Source organism: Phodopus roborovskii, unplaced genomic scaffold (assembly GCF_943737965.1).
Source record: "Phodopus roborovskii unplaced genomic scaffold, PHOROB, whole genome shotgun sequence".
Taxonomy (NCBI): domain Eukaryota; kingdom Metazoa; phylum Chordata; class Mammalia; order Rodentia; family Cricetidae; genus Phodopus; species Phodopus roborovskii.
The window spans coordinates 15,309,197-15,330,156 of record NW_026125391.1 but is presented as its reverse complement, the minus strand read 5'-3'; the positions used below and the strand labels follow the sequence as shown (position 1 = coordinate 15,330,156).

At 41.5% G+C, this 20,960-nt stretch overlaps 1 protein-coding gene across 1 annotated transcript in view; it reads left to right on the top strand.

Annotated features, from left to right (window-relative positions):
- The first annotated feature begins 2,510 nt into the window (after positions 1 to 2,510).
- Positions 2,511 to 20,960, top strand: part of Pik3cg (phosphatidylinositol-4,5-bisphosphate 3-kinase catalytic subunit gamma) — a 30,602-nt gene continuing 12,152 nt past the window's right edge. The window contains exons 1-10 of the mRNA XM_051175130.1: positions 2,511 to 2,717; positions 5,255 to 7,261; positions 10,259 to 10,324; positions 10,435 to 10,660; positions 11,963 to 12,066; positions 14,375 to 14,521; positions 16,070 to 16,160; positions 16,932 to 17,062; positions 17,958 to 18,069; positions 19,353 to 19,510. Coding sequence (XP_051031087.1) covers positions 5,267 to 7,261; positions 10,259 to 10,324; positions 10,435 to 10,660; positions 11,963 to 12,066; positions 14,375 to 14,521; positions 16,070 to 16,160; positions 16,932 to 17,062; positions 17,958 to 18,069; positions 19,353 to 19,510 — 3,030 coding nt within the window. The 5' untranslated portion in view covers positions 2,511 to 2,717; positions 5,255 to 5,266. The remainder of the gene's footprint in view (positions 2,718 to 5,254; positions 7,262 to 10,258; positions 10,325 to 10,434; positions 10,661 to 11,962; positions 12,067 to 14,374; positions 14,522 to 16,069; positions 16,161 to 16,931; positions 17,063 to 17,957; positions 18,070 to 19,352; positions 19,511 to 20,960) is intronic.

Below are 20,960 nucleotides of genomic sequence, written 5' to 3'. Positions count from 1 at the left end.
TGAGCAGATTAGAAAGCTAAGAGAGATGTATTGGCATATATTATCCCCAAAGGAAGAGCGGGAATAAATCTATATCCCAGAACTATCAGTGCTTCTATGGTACTAGGATGATAACTACACAACTGTACCAATGACACTACATACACTCCTTCCTTCTGCATGACGTTCCACCTCTCCAGCAATACTATAAAGAATCTCTGAAGGCCAAGTGCAAAAAAACATTCCTCATATTGAACAACTACTTCTTAATCTGTTTCTCAATGAACACCCCACCCCCCCGCCGCCATGTTTTCTGTTTTGAATCTGTTCTATCTTGTCATTCCTGTGATAGCTGGATGTTATGTAGGACGGGGTCTCTGCATTTTCTTACTTGTTTGATTGCTACATTTATAACACAGGGCTGGATGCGTGAGACTTACAGAACGGACAAGGCCACAGCATGCTAGTAGAATAAGGAGGAAGCCTGGGGATCTGCTGACCTAAAAACTCCGAGGACAAAATACCCTTATTAGGAAAATTGGGCTTTGAGTGGAGAAGTGCCCACAAGGAAGGAGGCATGAGACATGCCTCATTCTTCAGCCTAAGAACCACAGATAGTAAAATGTTTGTGGCTATATGAGGAATTGAGGAAGATCGGGGTACTTTTAATTTCAAACCACAAATAAGCCTCAAGTATTCTGTAGTTTAGTCACAGAATTGACAAAATTTGTACAAGTGAACTTAATTGAATAATCAATGGAAAGGGACCCAGGGGAGTCTAGCATTTCTGAAATTGCACATGTGCTAGTGCATATGAGTGAGGGCCCCCACAGTGAAGAACTGGTCAGCTGACAATCCCCTCGGGTCAACATTCCCACTGAAGAAGCCCTGCTCACCCCACCTGCAGCCATGAGTCCACACATACTGAGGGTGAAGCCTAGCTTGGCAAGTCTTCTCCTCTGAACAAATAAGGCTACCTTGAGGCTTCTAAAGACACCAACCTCCCAAGGATGTATTCTTACAGAGAAATATGCTTGGGAAGCTGAATGCCCCCTCTACATATCTGAAGGCACCCTTTGAATTAAGACTTGCCTGCTGATATTAACTCTTAGACCACTGTTTTAAAAGCTAAGACCTAACGGGCCTGTACTATTCTTCTTGTTGCTGTGACAAAATACCCAACAGAAGCAATTTAAGGAGGAAAGGGTTGATTTGGGCTCCCAGTTTGAGGGCACAGTGCATCACAGCAGGAAAGGCATGGTGGCAGGCCAGTATAGCAGCTGCTCATGTTGCATCTACCACCAGGAAATAGAGAGTGATAGATGGCTGGCACTCCATTGACTTTCTCCAATCCATTGATGGTTCCCACCCATGTTTAGAGCAGGTTTTCCCACATTTCATTTAACCAAATCTAGAGACTGGGTTATAGCTGTGTCAAGAGGTTTGTCTCCTGAATTCTAGATCCTATCAAGTTAAAAATCACAAGGAAAGGAGACAACAGATCAGGGACTCATTTATCTTGATATCAGACTAGTTCAGAGAAACTCACAATGCTGTGCTTCCGAGGGGCGGGTGAGGCTGTTCCTGGGACCCAACATGACAGTCTAGTGGGGAGAGTAAGCTCTGGTATAGAGAGACTCTGAAACAGGAGAGTTGGCTATGCTTAAGGTTCTAGAAGGAATTGGGGGTACTTGGAAAATACAGGACTGCTATAAAACCATTTCAGAACTGATCTCCTCCATGTTCTCTAAGCCTGTGGGAACGGGGAGCCATCTCTCAGTAATTACCACCTGATGCTGACAGTTTTCTGTTCCCCGGTATGCCCAGGATAGCAGCCTCCTCCTATTTTATCTGATTAATCAGTGCTCACAGTAAGCCCAACCTTCAGCATACACCAGTACACACACCCCAACACAGCAACCACAGGCACAAGCAAACCGCAGGAGTTTCGGTTTGAGCCTTTGATATTTTGAGACCCAAATGGTATCACAAGCAGAAACAGGGAGGGAGGGAGGGAAGTATCCCCCACAGAGGTAAGGAGGAGCTCACAGACAGTGCTTTTGCAAATATCCAGACTGAGCCCAACAGTCCATGGGTTCTTCCTCACCCTGCCTGTCTCAGCACACACCAAGGTCTGCATGAATTCTCAGAGGGTAACCAGTTTCACTTGGCTATTAACTCTTCTTAGCAAGTTATGTGCTATTGTGGGTGTGCGGGCCCCTTCTTCTACATAGAGTTACACGCATGCTTCATTTGTGTATTTTTGGTTTGGATCTCCATCATTTGTGAGAGTCTCCCTCCGCTTCTGAAAAATTAATCCAAAGAGTGAGAAGAAACAGTGAGGTAAAGGCTGCTGTCTGTCCTCTCTCTCTCTCTCTCTCTCTCTCTCTCTCTCTCTCTCTCTCTCTCTCTCTCTCTCTCTCTCTCTCTCTCTCTCTCTCTGTGTGTGTGTGTGTGTGTGGTGTGTGTGTGTGTGTGTGTGTGTGTGTGTGTGTGTTTCAGCGGGAAATCAGGAAATGCATTTCTGACACTTTGAAAATGAGCAATCACATGTATAATCAACTTGGTTAAAACTTCCTTCCTGGTAACTGTAACACTTCCTCTGCATCTGGATATGAAGGGAGCCCCAGAAAAGCGGAAGAAGAGTCGAGAGGTGCCCTGGGTAGGTTTGAATTTGTTTTGTTTTTATAAAGTAAACAAATGACCTTTCAGCACCACCACCTCCAGCGCTGTATCAGGTATTGCTGCTTTCTATTGTTTGCTCTTTGTTCGGTCGGACTCGGAACAGCCACACTTCCTTCTCAGCTAGAATATTTTTATCTGGAACCGTTACCAGTTCAAGATGAGCCCACCCCTGAAAGTCTGGGTTTCATTGTCTCACTCAGTTTAGACTGTGTATCCACAAGGTTCCGGCAAGGGCTCGCAGGTGCACAGGCTCTTTCTGGTTTTGTTTGTGAGGAAGGGGGTGGCTTCCCTATAACAGGCAGGGTTCATAGTCTTACAAGTACTTGACTAAGGAGTACTATACAGACAGTGCTTTGTTTTTTTGTTTTGTTTTGTTTTGTCTTAAGAGGACAAAGCTGCTTAGTCCCAGCCATGAGGAAAACCAGTGAGTATTTGGTCAGTCTCTCTTATTCTGTACTTTGTGTCATGATATAGTATGATTTCTTGGTGTCACTGTTGCAGATACTTACTAAATTATATTTGTACACTTAAATACGACGTTTTATTTTAAGTTTATGTCAGTATCAAGATAGCCTATGGTTCTTTTGTTAGTTATTCTATAATGTACCAAAAGACCACAGTAATTCTTTATTTATTAATTTATTACTTTTTTATTTTACTGCCATGGTAATTCTTTAAGCTACAGAAACAGTTGTTTGGGACAGTTGATTTCATTTATTTACTAAGTATAACATCAATGTATTTTCAGAGGAGTGATTATTGATTTTAAAAATAACAACTTAAGAATTGAGCATAAGTTGAGATCCAACGAATCTGTCTTTTATAACTTTTAATCAAATTCTCCTTTTGGAGACATAACAAATATTTCACTGTTCCTTAGGAGGAAACTAATTATAGATCTCATTGACATCAGTAAATGATAATCCTGAAATATTTTGTTACAATATTTGAATGTGGTTTAAAGTATAATGTAGTATCAATGTAGCAATGCTTAATAGTAAAGTGTTTTATGAATAATTTTTCAATTTTAGTACTCTAAGCATTTCAGTCATTATTGATAAGTTCCTTAATAGGAGAGATAATACTTACATAAATGCTTTGTAAATACTTGTTAATTGTTAAATATTAAATAAGGACAAGTACTTATTAAATATTTGCAGAGTGGGTAATATGATGAAAATAAATTTTGAATTTCTGACACAAAGAAGAACAAAAAGGAAAATGAATTATTGTTTAGGGTCTAAACAGCAGGTCATTGGAAGGCAGAACTCATGTCTTATACGGGTGGTTCCTCTGTTTAAAGCAGAGGCAGGTCAAACCAAGGGCTCAGTAAAAATGGCCCAAAAGTCACATTGTGGAAGTCCAGGTGTGGCAACTGTTCCACACTAATATAGCATTGATAGCTAGAATGTTCCACATTCCATGATTCAAAATGGTATGTGTCTCCAAATGTCTTTGATAACAGCCTTTGCCAAGCAAGCTATTTTTGGGTTTTATGAATGAAACGACTGGCTCTCTTAAATAGAAAGAAAAAAAAAATGAAAAGGAAAAAAAGACAGGAAGTTGACTAGGGAGAAGATTCTGGGTTCAGACAGCTTGAAAATAGAGAAGATGAAGCAAGATTGGGTGCCTGAGTTAAAGAAGTGTGAGACTGAAAAGGGAAATACGCTGGCTTATTTTCAAAGTGATATTCAGACTCTCACACTGCACCCAGGAAACTAGGACTTCATCCTTGATTGTATTGCTTTACCTACCCATGTGTTTCAGAGTGCTTACAAGCAGTTACCATTTTCAGCCAGTAAATGTTGACCACTATGGTAGATGAATGTTTTACATGTTTTTGTGCACATGTGTGTAAGTGTGGCACACGTGTGCAGGTACACCAGCAGAGAAGACACGCTCCACTCTCTTCCTTTCTGACAGTGTCTGTCACTGAGCCTGGAGCTAAGCTGATGACCAACAAGGTCCAATCATTTCCCCCATCTCTGCTCTCCTTCCTTCTGAGATATATATATATATATATATATACACACACACACACACACACACATATATATATATATATATATATATATATATATATATATATATATATATTCTGATATATATAGAGTTACCGGCTCGTGGGGGCTTATGGGGGTGGTAGGATGTGAACTCAGGACCTCATGTTTGTACAGCAAGCACTTTTAACCTTTAAGCCATCTCTACAGTCCCATGGTACTTAGCAAACTTCACATTTGCTAATTAAACATCACACACACACACACACACACACACACACACACACACGAGAAAATGTGCCTGTGCCAACATGTAAGCATCACCCAATCAAAAGAAGTATACTGCCTTATTTAACTTTTGCCTCCACCCCCTATGTGTTAAGCAACCAAATTGACAGATAAGGAACAGGCTCAGAGATCAAGTAGGCCATGTCACCTAGACAGTAAGTGACTGGCCGAGAGCTATGCTGTTCAAGACAGCGCTGTCTCCAGCATACTTGGTCCCTCTAGGCTCACAACCGATTACACCTTCTCTCAGCCATCATACAGGAATATACAGTCTCCTGACAAAGCTGTTTCTCTACTCCCAGGTCGCTTAGAGTATGGAGCTGGGCAACCATGAACAGCCGGTGGTTCTAAGAGAGGACAACCTCCGCCGGCGCCGGAGGATGAAGCCGCGCAGCGCAGCAGGCAGTCTGTCCTCCATGGAGCTCATCCCCATTGAGTTCATACTGCCCACCAGCCAGCGCATCAGCAAGACTCCAGAAACAGCGCTGCTGCACGTGGCTGGCCATGGCAATGTGGAGCAGATGAAAGCCCAGGTGTGGCTGCGTGCACTGGAGACCAGCGTGGCTGCGGAATTCTACCACCGGTTGGGCCCAGACCACTTCCTCCTACTCTACCAGAAGAAAGGTCAGTGGTATGAGATCTATGACAGATACCAGGTGGTACAAACCCTAGACTGCCTGCACTACTGGAAGATGATGCACAAGAGCCCGGGCCAGATTCACTTGGTACAGCGACACGCACCTTCTGAGGAGACCGTAGCTTTCCAGAAGCAGCTTACCTCCCTGATTGGCTACGACGTCACTGACATCAGCAACGTGCACGACGATGAGCTAGAGTTCACCCGCCGCCGCCTGGTCACACCTCGCATGGCAGAGGTGGCTGGCCGTGATGCCAAACTATATGCTATGCACCCCTGGGTGACATCCAAACCTCTCCCAGACTACCTGTCCAAAAAGATTGCCAACAATTGCATCTTCATCGTCATCCACCGCAGCACCACCAGTCAAACCATCAAGGTCTCCGCAGATGATACTCCTGGTGCCATCCTCCAGAACTTCTTCACCAAGATGGCCAAGAAGAAGTCCCTGATGAATATCCCAGAAAGCCAAAGTGAGCAGGATTTTGTGCTGCGGGTCTGTGGCCGTGATGAGTACCTGGTGGGTGAAACGCCCCTCAAAAACTTCCAGTGGGTGAGGCAGTGCCTCAAGAACGGAGACGAAATACACCTGGTGCTCGACACGCCTCCAGACCCAGCCCTAGACGAGGTGAGGAAGGAAGAGTGGCCGCTGGTAGATGACTGCACAGGAGTCACCGGCTACCACGAGCAGCTGACCATCCACGGCAAGGACCATGAGAGTGTATTCACAGTGTCTTTGTGGGACTGTGACCGAAAGTTCAGGGTCAAGATCAGAGGCATTGACATCCCTGTCCTGCCCCGGAACACCGACCTCACTGTTTTTGTGGAAGCAAACATCCAGCATGGACAACAGGTCCTTTGCCAAAGGAGAACCAGCCCTAAGCCCTTCACGGAAGAGGTGCTCTGGAATGTGTGGCTAGAGTTTGGCATCAAAATCAAAGACTTGCCCAAAGGGGCCCTATTGAACCTCCAGATCTACTGCTGCAAAACGCCAACACTGTCCAGCAAGGCTTCTGTAGAGGCGCCAGGCTCCGAGTCCAAGGGCAAAGCCCAGCTTCTCTATTATGTAAACTTACTGTTAATAGACCACCGGTTCCTTCTGCGCCATGGGGACTATGTGCTCTGTATGTGGCAAATATCTGGGAAGGTAGAAGAACAAGGCAGCTTCAATGCTGACAAGCTCACGTCTGCAACCAATCCTGACAAGGAGAACTCAATGTCCATCTCCATCCTGCTGGACAACTACTGTCACCCCATAGCCCTGCCTAAGCATCAGCCCACTCCTGACCCGGAAGGAGACAGGGTCAGAGCTGAAATGCCCAATCAGCTTCGCAAGCAACTGGAGGCAATCATAGCCACAGATCCCCTTAACCCCCTCACAGCAGAGGACAAAGAACTGCTCTGGCACTTTAGATATGAAAGCCTGAAGCATCCGAAAGCATACCCTAAGCTATTCAGTTCAGTGAAATGGGGACAGCAAGAAATTGTGGCCAAAACATACCAGCTGATAGCCAAAAGGGAGGTCTGGGATCAAAGTGCTTTGGATGTTGGCTTAACCATGCAGCTCTTGGACTGCAACTTTTCAGATGAAAACGTAAGAGCCATTGCAGTTCAGAAACTGGAGAGCTTGGAGGACGATGATGTTTTACATTACCTTCTCCAGCTGGTGCAGGTAGGCGCTGGTGCTGTCAACAGCAACTGCCATCTCAGAGAACTTATTTGCATGTTCACAGGAACCCCTTCAGTAATCATCCCATATCCTTTGTTCAGTTTCATGACCAGTCAGACTAGAGCTGATGAACACATGTCAGAAAGCAGTAAACGTTCCTGCTGACTTTTTTTTTTTTTTTAATGTCTTTGAGGGTTTGCTAGCAAGAATTTAAAAGACACCAGTGCTATTATTCACATTTTAGCAGAATTGCCCCAATGGGAATCAAATTGTCCTTATTAATTATTTTAGTGATGGACTGAACTTGTTGCAAGCATCCTTGTGCCAAGGCTCCAATGATTTAGGTGTGTGTGTGTGTGTGTGTGTGTGTGTTGTGTTGTGTTATTTGATTGCACCAATAACTATGATGGTGGTCAAATTAGAATTTGGATTTGCATTTTATGCATATGGAAATTGAGATACAAGGAGACTAAATTATGTCTTCAAGACTACGTATTTTTTTAAAAATAGACCAGAATTAGAGGTCTGACTAACCCAAGCTTTATCATTTTCACAGCCAACAAATATCCTGCATAAATCTAGTAGCAGGATAATTCAGGCTAGAAAAATGTTAATCTCTGCCTGTGTTTGTCACAATTCATAGAACAACATGTCATATCTGGGAAGAAACTTTTAAAAGTTTTTCTTTATTGTTGAGAATTTTACACAGGTCTATATTGAAATATGGTCATATATACCCCCTAGTTCCTCTTCAAATTATCTTCCTGTCCTTATTAATATATGTCCTTCTCAGATTTAATGTCTCTTTTTTGTAATAACTGAAAGCCAAATTATCACTGTCCACGTGTGTGGATGTGGGGCCATCCACTGGAGCATGGGAATCTTACCAGTGGCCACATCTTCCAGAAAGCATGACTTTTCTCTGCTAGCAACTCTCCACTGCCAACAGCTCCACAGTAAGCAATGGGCCTAGAAATCCTCTACCCCACCTATGACAGAACTTCAGTTCAGATAACCACAGTCACTGTGAGATCCTATGGCTTTGAGGCCTGCTCCACGGGGGAAATGTCATGCTTGGTGCTGTGATCCTGGTCAAAAGCCTAGAGCTGGGGAAGTCACAGGCCATAGGGTAGAGCTTGCTATTGTTTTGTTAAATGGTTGTGCTTGGCAGACTGTTGACAGCTGCCTTCTTTAAGCAGGTATAGGACTGTGTTTCACTCAGTTCCCATGATGCTTCCTGTAATCCTGTGGGATCAACAATATGCTTGCAGTGTAGCTGAGTTGGTTAAAAAAAAAAAAAAAATAAGGAGCAACAGTTCTGCTCACATTAGTAGTTCTCAACTTATGTTTTATTACTCGACAAAGGAAAGGAAAGAAAAAGATGAGATAGGAATGGTATAGTACAGCATAAATGTGCTCATTCGTTCGTTCAACAATTTCTTCAGTAAGAAAACAAATCCTCCAGATTTGCTGCAGTGCACACACACACACACACACACACACACACACACACACACACACACACACACACAGGGAAAGCCATAGAGCACTATGAGTAAGTGGGGGCTCAGGTAACAATTTTGATTAATGTATCTAGGGAAAGTTCTGAGTAGGTAATACTTGATTTGACAATTTTTTAATTGTCATTTTCCAAGATAAACTTTGTAGGATTCAAAAAATAACGTTTTTCTTGGAAGAACTTTTGGGTGAAAGAGGTCAATCAGTCTTATTAATATTAGATGTGTGGGCTTAAATTTGAAGAGTAGTGTTTGTTGTGCAGCGATTTCAAACATCGGCTCCAACTGAATGACTCCCTGTTGGCTAAAATGGTCTCTTGTTTGCAACCTGCAACCAAGAAGTGAAACACAAATGAAGAAAGACCAGCTCGAGGGTTAGAAACTTAACACATTTAAAAAGAGTTCTGTTGACTGAGAAACCACATTCTCAGAACTCGACTTAAACTCAGCTTCTATGGCACCAGTATACTTGATCACACCCAAGAGAAGCATATTTGAAGGGGGGGGGTAAGATTAAAACATTATAAGGTCAGAATTGATTAGATCAGACTGGGAACCCACAGTGAGAACTGTGAACATACTAAGAAGACTTCAGACTCCAAAATACATGCTGGGGTGGAAGCATCTTCTATTCTTTGGGAGAAAAGAATGACCATTCCTACTTATAAAGGAACTATAATAATTTTAGAGTTATATACATTACCTACATTCTAACTTAATTGATAATTAAATAATATTGATAATTGAATAATATTTGTTGCCTTTAAATCTATTAACTATTTCAAGCTTACTGGAAAATAAAACATGAAAATAAACATGAACCCACAAAGATTTAGTTTACTTTTCCCTTTTTATTGGTTATTGTTCTTCAGCAATAAAGCTGTCATTTTACTTGTCAATATCCAACCCAGAACCAACACCGTGTTACGATCAAACACTAATAGTGAAGATCAAGTTCTGCCTGAGGGAGCATAGACAACCAGGAATATCTGACAAAAGCTCTGTACATGGAGTGGCAGGGTAGGGTATGATTTACCCATAGTGAGAAGGAGGGTTACCCCCAAAGGGAGGCTGCAGGCCGTTAGGACCTTCACATTTGCCACTTCTTCGAATCTAATGTTCTTTGTTAAGTACTGTATTGACACTGTCCATTTCCTTTAAATGAGCTCTCTCATTTAAAGGAAAAACCCAGTTTGTTCTAACTTGGAACAAAAGCCTTTGCAACTTCAGCTTTGCCATGATCACAGCACTGAGCATCAGGAGTCCTTCAGCCCATTTGGCCCTCTTTTATTCTAGGAGCTAAGCAGTTACTCCATCCCCAGTGTCCACTAAAGGTGGGACTGGATGGGAGTGGCTGGGGAGATTCTTGACACCTAACTGGGAAGAGCCCCTTGCACAGAACCATGCCTTTTCTCCATTCCCTTTTTCCTGACTGACCACCACAGACTATAATCCTTCAAATGCTGATGTGCTCTTCCTTTAGGCTGTGAAATTTGAACCATACCACGACAGTGCTCTGGCCAGATTCTTACTGAAGCGTGGCTTGAGAGTAAGTATTTCCACTTTGATAGCAGCATGACAATTTTAGGCTACCAGGATCCTTCTGATAAACCTACAGCATTAGTCATGATGATCTCAACCGTCTTGTGCCCATCTCAGAACAAAAGAATTGGTCACTTCTTGTTCTGGTTCTTGCGAAGTGAGATAGCCCAGTCCAGACACTATCAGCAGAGGTTTGCTGTGATCCTGGAAGCATACCTGCGGGGCTGTGGCATGGCCATGCTGCAGGACTTCACACAGCAGGTCCAAGTGATCGAGATGTTACAGAAAGTCACCATTGATATCAAGTCACTCTCTGCTGAGAAGTATGACGTCAGTTCCCAAGGTACAGCCGCTACATTTTCTCAGTTCTCTTTCTGAATGCTACGATCACTATGATTCTTTCTGGAATCATAGTTGTACTTTGCTAAAGGTAGCCAAGAAATCAATTAGGGGGGTCTCTTGTCTGCATGAAGTAGATTTAAAGCTCTACTTCTGCAATAATGTGGTGTTTTAAGACCATATATTTATATGTTCTTAAAAAGAAGTTACACATGTGAAATTTGGAGAAATTTAAAAAATCATGAAAGGTTATTTCCAAATACCCTCCTTTCCCTACCTTTGAACCTGTTCTTGTTGGTCTCAGATTGTCAGAATATTGAGAGGGGAGGTTGATTTTAAAACTTTATCACATACATATATTTGTATATCAGAATAATACTCAAATGTAAATGTCTCTCTCACACACAGACACAGACACTCACACACAGACACAGACAGACACCCACACACACACACACACACACACACACACACACACTCATGCACACATGCCTCCTTTCTGTAGCCATTTCCAATACCTTCTCTCTGCTCTAGGAAAATTATCACTCCTGCAAGGTTTTGATACCACATGAAATTGTCATCATTAACACATCTTTCTGGCATGATAAACTTTATGAAGCTTATACCTAGAAAATATATTTTACTTACTTAGTAAGCCTGGACCCAGCACTACAGCCTAAAATAGACACTAACATCCCTGCCTTTTGGATGTTTTAAATTTCTACTCTTCCCTCTTGATTCTTTTCTAGTACATCGATCGTGCTACCCTCCAAAATCTTATATTTGGACTGGCCTCTTCCTGTTATCCAGGCAGTAATCTGCACTCTATGTGTTTTGCCTTGAGAATTTTGAGGTTGCCACATCTTTTGTGAATAACCTAACTTCCTCTTTTGAGAAGAATTTACAGAACTCTGTCCAACCCAACTCTTTTTAGTGTTCAAACATCTACTCTAAAAACCAGATGGCCGTTGAAAGCTTAAGGCTGGAAAACAACGACATTGTTAGCACCCTAGACTCATTCTCAGAGTATCCTCCTCTGCTATGGCAGAGGAGGTTTTCCCATGTGTGTTCACATGTATCTTCTGCCTGTGCACGGGGCATTTCTAGTTAAGTTACTGACAGTAATCCTGACTTACTTGGTCTGTTCATGATTAGATCCCCAAAGGCAGAGCTCTGTAGCCCCTTTCCTACTACTACTTTCCAAACCAAATATGTAGAATACTTGGGAAATGCGACCTCAGGTGATGTTGAGATAGTGCTGATGTCTCGTGCTCACTTAACTTCTGTATGCTTTTGACAATTGCAGTTATTTCACAGCTCAAGCAAAAGCTTGAAAACCTGCAGAATTCCAGTCTCCCCAAGAGCTTTAGAGTTCCCTATGATCCTGGACTGAAAGCAGGTACCCTGGTGGTAGGTATCAATGGGATATCTGTATTCCTTATGTCTTACAAGTGTCTAGCATGCTTTCCAGAGTCAGGGCCTTCACCCAGATCTTCTGAAGACACAGGAAGCTGGAGCACCCCTGGATGGGCTTCTGTCAAGCCCTTCTGTAATTACTAGCACCCAATACCCCATTGCTTAATAATTCCCCTTCTGTCGCATTTTAAATCAGCTTATTGGTATATTCTTTACATAAACAGTTGTCTATAGTATGAATTCAGTGTGTTTTTACACATAAGTGCTTCTGTTCAACTACCAGCAAAATCAAGTTACTCAACATTGTTCTAAAAATGTTACAGTCGTTCTTCAAGTCACTATCAGCTGACCATATTGTAGGTGGGTCTATGCCTTGCTCTCTGATATCTTCTATTGGTCTAAGTGTCTGTGTGCATATCAATACCACACATTGTAGTGACAAATGACTTTGAATGCATATAAGAATCTTACAGCAGTATATCTCTACTAATCCATCTTTCTACATGTATTATAAACCACATAATATATTATTTTTGCTTTAAACAAATATATATGTATAGTTAAATAGATTTAACCATTTTATACATTTACCCACATATTATGTTAGGTACTGTCTCAATACCACTTTTCTTGGATCTTTAACAATTAATTCTACAAGCTGTTGGCAATACAATCTTTCAGGACTAACTTAGCTGAAAATGTTTACTATGCATTTATTTCTTTTTTGAGCAATGTTTTCACTAGACAGAGAAACCTAACTTACCATATTTCTCTTGCAGTACCATTTTCTTCTGGTTTGCCTATGACCCGATGAGAATACTCTGGCTTTGTCTTTGATGCTCCATTTATAATATGTCCTTTTCCCTGTGTTTCTTTTCAGATTTCTTTCACTGGGTTTCAGCAGGTTGATTATGGTGTGTGTTTGCACAGGTTTCTTGTATAAAGTGTGAGGCTATTTTGTTCCTTGGACTTGTGGGCATCAGCTCTATTACACTTGGAGACTGTTCAACTATTATTACTTCCTGCCACCCCCTTCTCTCTTCTCTTTGTTACACTCTAGACTGCTAGGACATAAACTCAGTATCTGTGCCTTTTCTCCATACTTTAACCAGGAAATGGCTGCAACAGTAAGCTGAAGCAGCTGCTAGGATACCTTCACCTGTCTTCTTTGCTCAGGGACCACAGAGTTCCATTGTCTGCCATCTGATGTCTGACAAGAGTTGTCCATGTGTTTTTTCTGGTCTAGTTGCTTACAGTACAGAAATACTTGTAGCAGTTAACTCCCATGGAAAGAAGAAGAAACATCTCCTTCACATCTCTAAGTTTATAAACAGTCACTAGTATGGTGGCCTCATAGCAAAAGCACATACAATCCACTGTCATTGATTAGGTATCAGTAGAAATTATGATATTTGATGCAGCTTGCCAACTGTGACTTTAAAAAATCATATTTTATATCTATCTTTTTATTTTATGTGTATGAGTATTTTTGCCTGCTTTCCATGTATGTGCATTGCCTGAGGAGACCAGAACAGAGTGGTGGACCCCCTGAAATTGGAATTACAGGCTCTTGTGAGCAGCCCTGTGTGGGTGCCATGAACCAGTCCCAGATCCTCTGCAAGAGTAGTGCTCTTAACTGCTGAGCCATCTCTCCAGCCCCTGCATTATATTTCTGATTCATGCATTCACTTTTATCAATAAAAAAAATACACACAGAAAAGGGTTGGGTTTGGTGCTAGGACTTTTGTCATACTGCTTTGTTTTGATATTGGGGGGGGGGGGAGGAGTGGACTGCAAGTCCTGTGCCCAAGTGCCAGATTTTCCATCTACTGCTGCTAAATTTTCCTAAGTTAGGTTTGACCTACATCTGATTCCTGAGTAATAATATTTCAGACCTGTGGTCGCTCTCTAGAACTCATTTTTTTTTTCAAATTAAATCTCAGGAAGAGAATGCAGAAACAGATACTAGCATAAGTGCTCAGAGCTAATGGTGGTGTGGGAGTACCACTGTCCCTTGGAGGTGAGGCGGTCCCTGCAGCATCCATGGGCTTTCCACAGACCCTTAGAGTTCCTTGGAGTATATTCTGAGAGCCATTGTTTGAAGGATTGTGAGTTTTCTCACACATGGATAGCATTTTCTGTTTAGATGAGAACAACTTCCATATTTTTATCCAAATATTGAAAATCATTTCCCAACCAGGGCTTTGCACTTGTGTACAGAAATGCTCTACAAAAAAAAAAAAAATCAGTGCCCCCTCCATGTGTATTCAATGTATGTAATATTGCAATCACTTCCTTGCAGATTGAAAAATGTAAAGTAATGGCCTCCAAGAAAAAGCCCCTGTGGCTTGAGTTTAAATGTGCTGATCCTACAGCCCTATCCAATGAAACCATTGGAATCATCTTTAAACACGGTGATGATCTTCGACAAGACATGTTGATCTTACAGGTAGGCTGATTTGAAGGGACTGGGTTTTTTGCAATTATCTGCAGAAAGAATTCTGTATTGGTCCGAAATATGCCTTCCTTTCCATTTTTCCCATATGATAAACAGCAATCAAAGGGTACTAAATAGACAAGTTTTACTTGGTGGATGTAGATGTGGATCATTAGACATGCCATCTAATGAGCACCATAGTTCTCTCCATCCTTTCAAATATGAGTATTCAACATTCCCTAATAGTCAGATACACCTACATCACGTAGGCTCTTTAAGCACTCCATTCTGTGCATGGTGACATAGGCTGTGGTACGACCTGTTTACAGTACCCAGTTTATCCCTGTTCACAGACTTACCAACCCACCAGTAGGCATATTCCTTAAATACATTCCCTTTGGTATTCATACACAAGCTCAAGAAGGATTTATACAAAGGAGGAAAAAATGAGCAGACAGGTAATGGCGTGATCACACTGATGAATGATGAGGGGAGATAGTGAATGGTGAAGGTATCAACACCCATCCTTTTCAGAATTTTTTAAACATTTCTGTGTAGACTTCAGCTTCACATGTCTTTAAAGCTATGCTCTCCAGCTTCTAGTGCCTCATCATAGAAGAGGTAAAAGTTTCTGAAACCTATTATTATTTAGAAAAGACAAAGCATACTAAGTTAAAGGCAGGCTATCTAAAAATAATAGTTTCAATTTTCCTTAAGATTCTGTTTTGACTTATTTCTAATATAGTACTCAGCTTTCTTTCCAAGAATGGGTTGTTTTATTGTTGTTGTCTTGTTTTGTTTTTGTTTTCTGTCCAAGAAAGATTTTTGAAAGAAAAAAGAAATAAATTATTTAATCTTTTAAAATGTGAACTTAGTTTTGATTAAATCTGTGGAATCTTTTGAATTTGCAAAATTGAGCATTTCAAAGTCACAAAAAAAAAAGTTGCTTTCCTGTTCCTCTAATTCTGAGGGGCAATTTGTGCTTAGACTGCTTAGAGTGTTGAAGGTCAGTGTTTACTGAAGCTCTCTAAGCCTTTGTTCCTTTACCCTCTGAATGGAAACAATAATTATATTCCAGATATAAGGTTAATACGAGAATCACACATAGAAGAACAACCAGCTAATGTTTGGTATTAATGCCATCATTACTGACTTTACTGCCTTGGTTGTAGCAGATGGTTTTGCAGATAACAGAACAGTCAACATGTAAAAGGACATTACAGTTGTTGTGGGGAAACATACATAACAAAGTGGAATGTTTGATAAGATAGAGAAATGTGGCAAAAACAAAACAAATAAAAAATAACCTCCCCCCAAGTGAAAACTCTTCATCTGTTTCTTCAACATATATCCTACCTAGGGGCTGAAATTGACACATTTGCAATGGCAGCAAATTTTTGAATATCAGGCTGATCAATAAAAGTTGAGTTGTTGATATATATTTTACATTTACTCATATATTATGTGTAATCAGGTAAGATTCCTGGCTTATTAAGAGAGAAGAAAAATGCATTGACCAACAGCTGTGTATAGTGGAAGTGTCTGTGCTTTGTTTCCCAGATTCTACGCATCATGGAGTCCATTTGGGAGACTGAATGTCTGGACCTGTGCCTTCTGCCATATGGCTGCATCTCAACTGGTGACAAAATAGGTAGGTAGTTACATCACCAGTGCAATGAGCACACACGCTCAGTGAAAGCTCTCCTTAGCTGGGAAGTTAGAGTTAAATCAAAAGGTGTCCCCAGGCTGCTGAACGCAACTCAGTTCAACAGTGACATGTTGAAGACACGTGGATACCTGACTCAGACCTGTGACCACACATGGGAACGGCCGACCCAAGAACTCGCTCTGTCCTCTAACTCCTCTCCACCTCTCGTGAAAAGGTGCTCATCTCATTGCACATTAAGCTTTTCTCTCGTGGATAACATTTAAAATTAGACAGGAAGAGCTGTCACTTCTTTTTAAATTCCAGAATTCACATTACTGAAGCTATTACATACTCCACTCAGGTACTTTTATAGGCATTGAACATCTTCGTTTCAATCACACTCATTTTTATTCAAGGTTCTGTTATGAGAACCGCATAAAAAACATTTGGCCATGTTACCTTAAAAGGTACCAATCACTAGGAAAAGAAAAAAACAAAAAGCTAAACTTGGCACATAAATGTCTTAATTTGTTACTCCTCAAAAGCAGCCATTTCCTCTCCTTATCCAGGGATATTGAGAAAGTAGCCCATATAACTTCTGTAGCTGTTGTCTGTTATCACCTTTTCTAAAAACACAAACAAACAACAAAATAGATCAGACCTGGAAAACAGACTTTTGCCCAAAAAGAGCATCAAATAAAAGAAAAAGCCTCTTGCACTCAGCCAAGACTCAGCAGAATCAGCCTCCATTGAACACTATGACTCTCCCCGTAGGAATGATCGAGATAGTGAAGGACGCCACAACCATCGCTCAGATTCAGCAAAGCACAGTGGGTAACACAGGGGCATTCAAAGATGAAGTCCTGAACCACTGGCTCAAGGAAAAATGCCCCATTGAAGAAAAGGTGAGTATGCTCTCCCCTCCCCAGCCTGCCCTCTGTCTGACAGTCATGACTTCTGGTCTGGGCAGGCTCTCCCGATGGATGTTTCTGTTTCCTAGCACATTGGTGCAGTCTTTTGCTGCTGAAGAAGTGGTGGTTTCAAGGGTTTTCCCCCCGAGGACACAGCTGATCTGTGAGACAGAGTGCCTGGTTCTAGACCCAGGGAACATTGCTTCAGTTTTGATTACCAGTCAGGCTTTGCATAGAATTTGTTTCTGTGAAATAGTTTGTTAGCACTTTTGTGGCTATTTTTGTGGTTCAACACAAAATATATACATTCTTTCATACCAAACAAAATAATTTGCAGTTTGTGTCTATGGATCCAAACAGTAAATTATGGATGTGAAAAGGGCCCATCTTGCTGAAGTGTATATGCTGTTTCCTTCACAAACCAGTTGAGCTGTCTGGGTGCTGCTTAAAGTTCTACTGCACGAGATTAGCATGGCTAGCAGCCTTTGGTGGAGGGAATATAATTAGTAGCCTTTGTTAATCTGTTACACATGAAGACTTGTGAAACCATCCATCCATTTAAGTGGTCACAAGCAGAGCACAATTGCAAAAATTCCTGTGAGTTCTGTACAGTTGCAGAAAAGGAGAGGCTGGGAACTTTGAATAAATTACTATGGCCTTTTGCTTCTTGGGTCTCCCTCATACCATGGTGTTCAGTTAACTATCTGCTGAAAATACAAGCAGAACAATGTGACTGTTGGCACCTCCTTGACAGAAAACTAATGAGAATGGACTTAACTTGCTATCTGAAGTGGCTCCTGGAATGCTGTCTTTCTGGCGGACATGTGTAGTTGATTCTGGCTGCTATCTGTAGTTGGAAAGCAATTGACATCCATATCATTCTCATCAGTTTCAGGCAGCAGTAGAGAGGTTCGTTTATTCCTGTGCCGGCTACTGTGTGGCGACATTTGTTCTTGGAATAGGTGACAGACACAATGACAACATTATGATTTCAGAGACAGGTGAGTTTGCCCACAGGAAAGTAAAAATTTTATTGTAGTAAAATACATATAAACATAAAACTGTCTGTTTTAAGCATTCCTAAGTGTTCGGTTAAGTAAGGGACATTAAGTATGGTCCTATTATTTTGCAGCCATCACTGCTGTCCATCTGAACCACTTGTCCTCATTAAACATTGCCTCCATGCTACCCCATCCCCCATCACAGAGTAAGAGTCCAAGTGGAGCCCAGGTCTAGAAGCCATTTCGAATAGGGCCACTGGTCACTTTAGACAGAGGATTGATGGGTGAGGGAAGAAGGGACAGGAAGTGAAACTAAAAGAGAGAGGAAGTTCCATTGAGAGGTAGAAACAGAGAGTGGGGAGTGTATCGTAGAACCTGGTAATGGTAGGAGGGATCAACACTGCCAAATGTTGCAAAAAGCAACTAGAACACATAATAAAACACATGAGAGATCCTCCGGTCTAAAACACCCGAGTCCCCAACCCTTAGCTTTACTGGTTCATGGTACTCTGACAGTAGCCAGTAATGGCAACCATACAATAAGATGCTCATATGTGGAAGTTGAACACATTTTTATAGTCTCCCTGGCATGGTGATCAATTCCTGCAAGTCCAACACTCCAGAGACTGAAGGAGAAAGATTAGAAGTTCAAAGTTAGCCTGTGCTATATAGATTCTGTGACAGACATTTTTATTAAGAGTAGAGTATTATAGAGCACTAGATCTTAGAGCTAATTACTTATTCTTTGCAAGAACAGGGTAAACATAAAATAATGGTACATTTGTGGATTATGGAATTGATGAAAGACAAAATAAACACAAACTAATGTGGCCCTACTGTTGATGATAATAGTAGTGGTAGAAAGTGACCCAAAAGGGATCCAAAATGACATTTCTATATCACTACTTAAAAGTAAAAAGCTAACATCCTACTTTCTGTATGAAATACAACATCAGTCTGTCAGTTACGTGAAGAACATGGCATCCCTTAAACATGATCTTCATATATTAGCTAGAGGTTAGTTGATCTGTCCAGAATGCTTTGGAAACACGTATTTTTTTAATGACATTTGGTGTCATCTAAAGAACAAGCCTATTAAAGTATGCTTGTGGCTGCTGCTTCCATACACCGGCTAAGACTGAAAGTACCAAAGGCTAATAAATGTATAAAATGTTTTCACTCAAAATAGTTCATTTCCAGGAAACTGCAAAATTATTTCAAAAAACCAAAATGTTTGTAAGCACTTAGGCCATGTAATGATGTCGGGCATTTCTTCTCTTAAGGAAACCTATTTCACATAGACTTTGGACACATTCTGGGGAATTACAAAAGTTTCCTGGGCATTAATAAAGAGAGAGTGCCATTTGTCCTAACCCCAGACTTCTTGTTTGTGATGGGAACTTCTGGAAAGAAAACAAGCCCTCACTTCCAGAAATTTCAGGTATGTCACCCCTGTCTACCACACCTACTGTCAATATCAACCAAACATACTCACTGTAGAACTCACCTCTTCCTCCCCTCATGATGTGATCACCCTACTTCCTCCTCCTCCTTACCTCCGTTTATTCCCTCGAGTACACACAAAGCTCCCAGGGACCAGCTCATCAAAACCATCAGCAAACCAAACTGTCCCATAAGGTGGTGCTGGTGCTGAGGACAGCTTCAAGAAAGGGCAGTGATGGAGATTGAACCACTCGAGACTGACTAGAAGGCTCAAACTTCAAGTATGTTTCAGGGCTCACCAACAAGTATGAGTTTCACTTGGTTTTTGCTACTGTGTGTGCATTTATCGTATTACCAACAGGGAATTCTTGTTGCACATACCAGTTTTGTTTGCATAAAGGGTAGTCACTTTTTCATTGGCCATCTCATCAGCTGACCACAGGTTCTTAGTGTGAGCTCTGGTTCCACTTACCTGCAAGTAGACCTACAGGAGTGTACTTGAGAATGTTCAGATTCAAACACACAAGGAGAGCATTTTATACATGCAAATATAATAAGTGTAAATGAACACAACTCAGAAAAGTTATAAGTACACCTACTTTATAACAATACAAACACAAAACAGAAACCAAGAGTGATTACTTAAGAAGTCCCTTTGCCTTGGGTAGTCTGCACATAGCCACTTTCCTTAATGTGCCTTCAATGTGGTTTGATTTCCACTCCACATCTCAAGGGCAAAACTTTCTATGAGGCTTCCTTAGAGTCCAGTATGACTCGTGGAAGATGCCATGAGCCTTGAACTTCAGGGGAATAGCTACTCATGTGCTGATCTGTAACTAGTGTTTGTGATCCACTGCCTGGTTGTCTGATTGGTAATGATGAGATGCACCCCTTCTGGTCAGACGGCTTTAGGAATGTGGGTATGTTCTTTTCTGTATACAGTTGGGCTTCAGACAGTTTTCAGGAACTGGACACATTTTGGAGGAGAATGGTAGAAGAATTTCACTATTTAAAGAAGGGAAAACACTGTTTTGCTGTCTTGAGAATAGAATTGATCTGACTATCTTTGGGCAGGACATGACAACAGCAAATAGTAGCTCAGAGCATCAAACAAATGCATGGAATTTTGCCTTCATGGTGGGTCTCTTCTTTCCTATAAATATACAGCCTGTGTATTTGCCTGTGAGTGATGTTCCCTAGGAGACTGACCCTTGGTCCAGTTGATGATATCTTTATGAACCCACACAGAGTTCCACTCCACCAAATCCCAGCAGCACTTCCCTTTAGCTTTCTTTGTTGCTTCTGCCATGGATTTTCAGTTTAAAAAACATTTGTGATGAAAAGATTTTTATAATGAGGAAGCCAAGGAGAGGCTCCCTGCCCCTCCAAGCAATTTACTCAATGCAGCACCTGTGCAGGAAGTTTCCTCAAGTTTGTGCTCTTTGGTC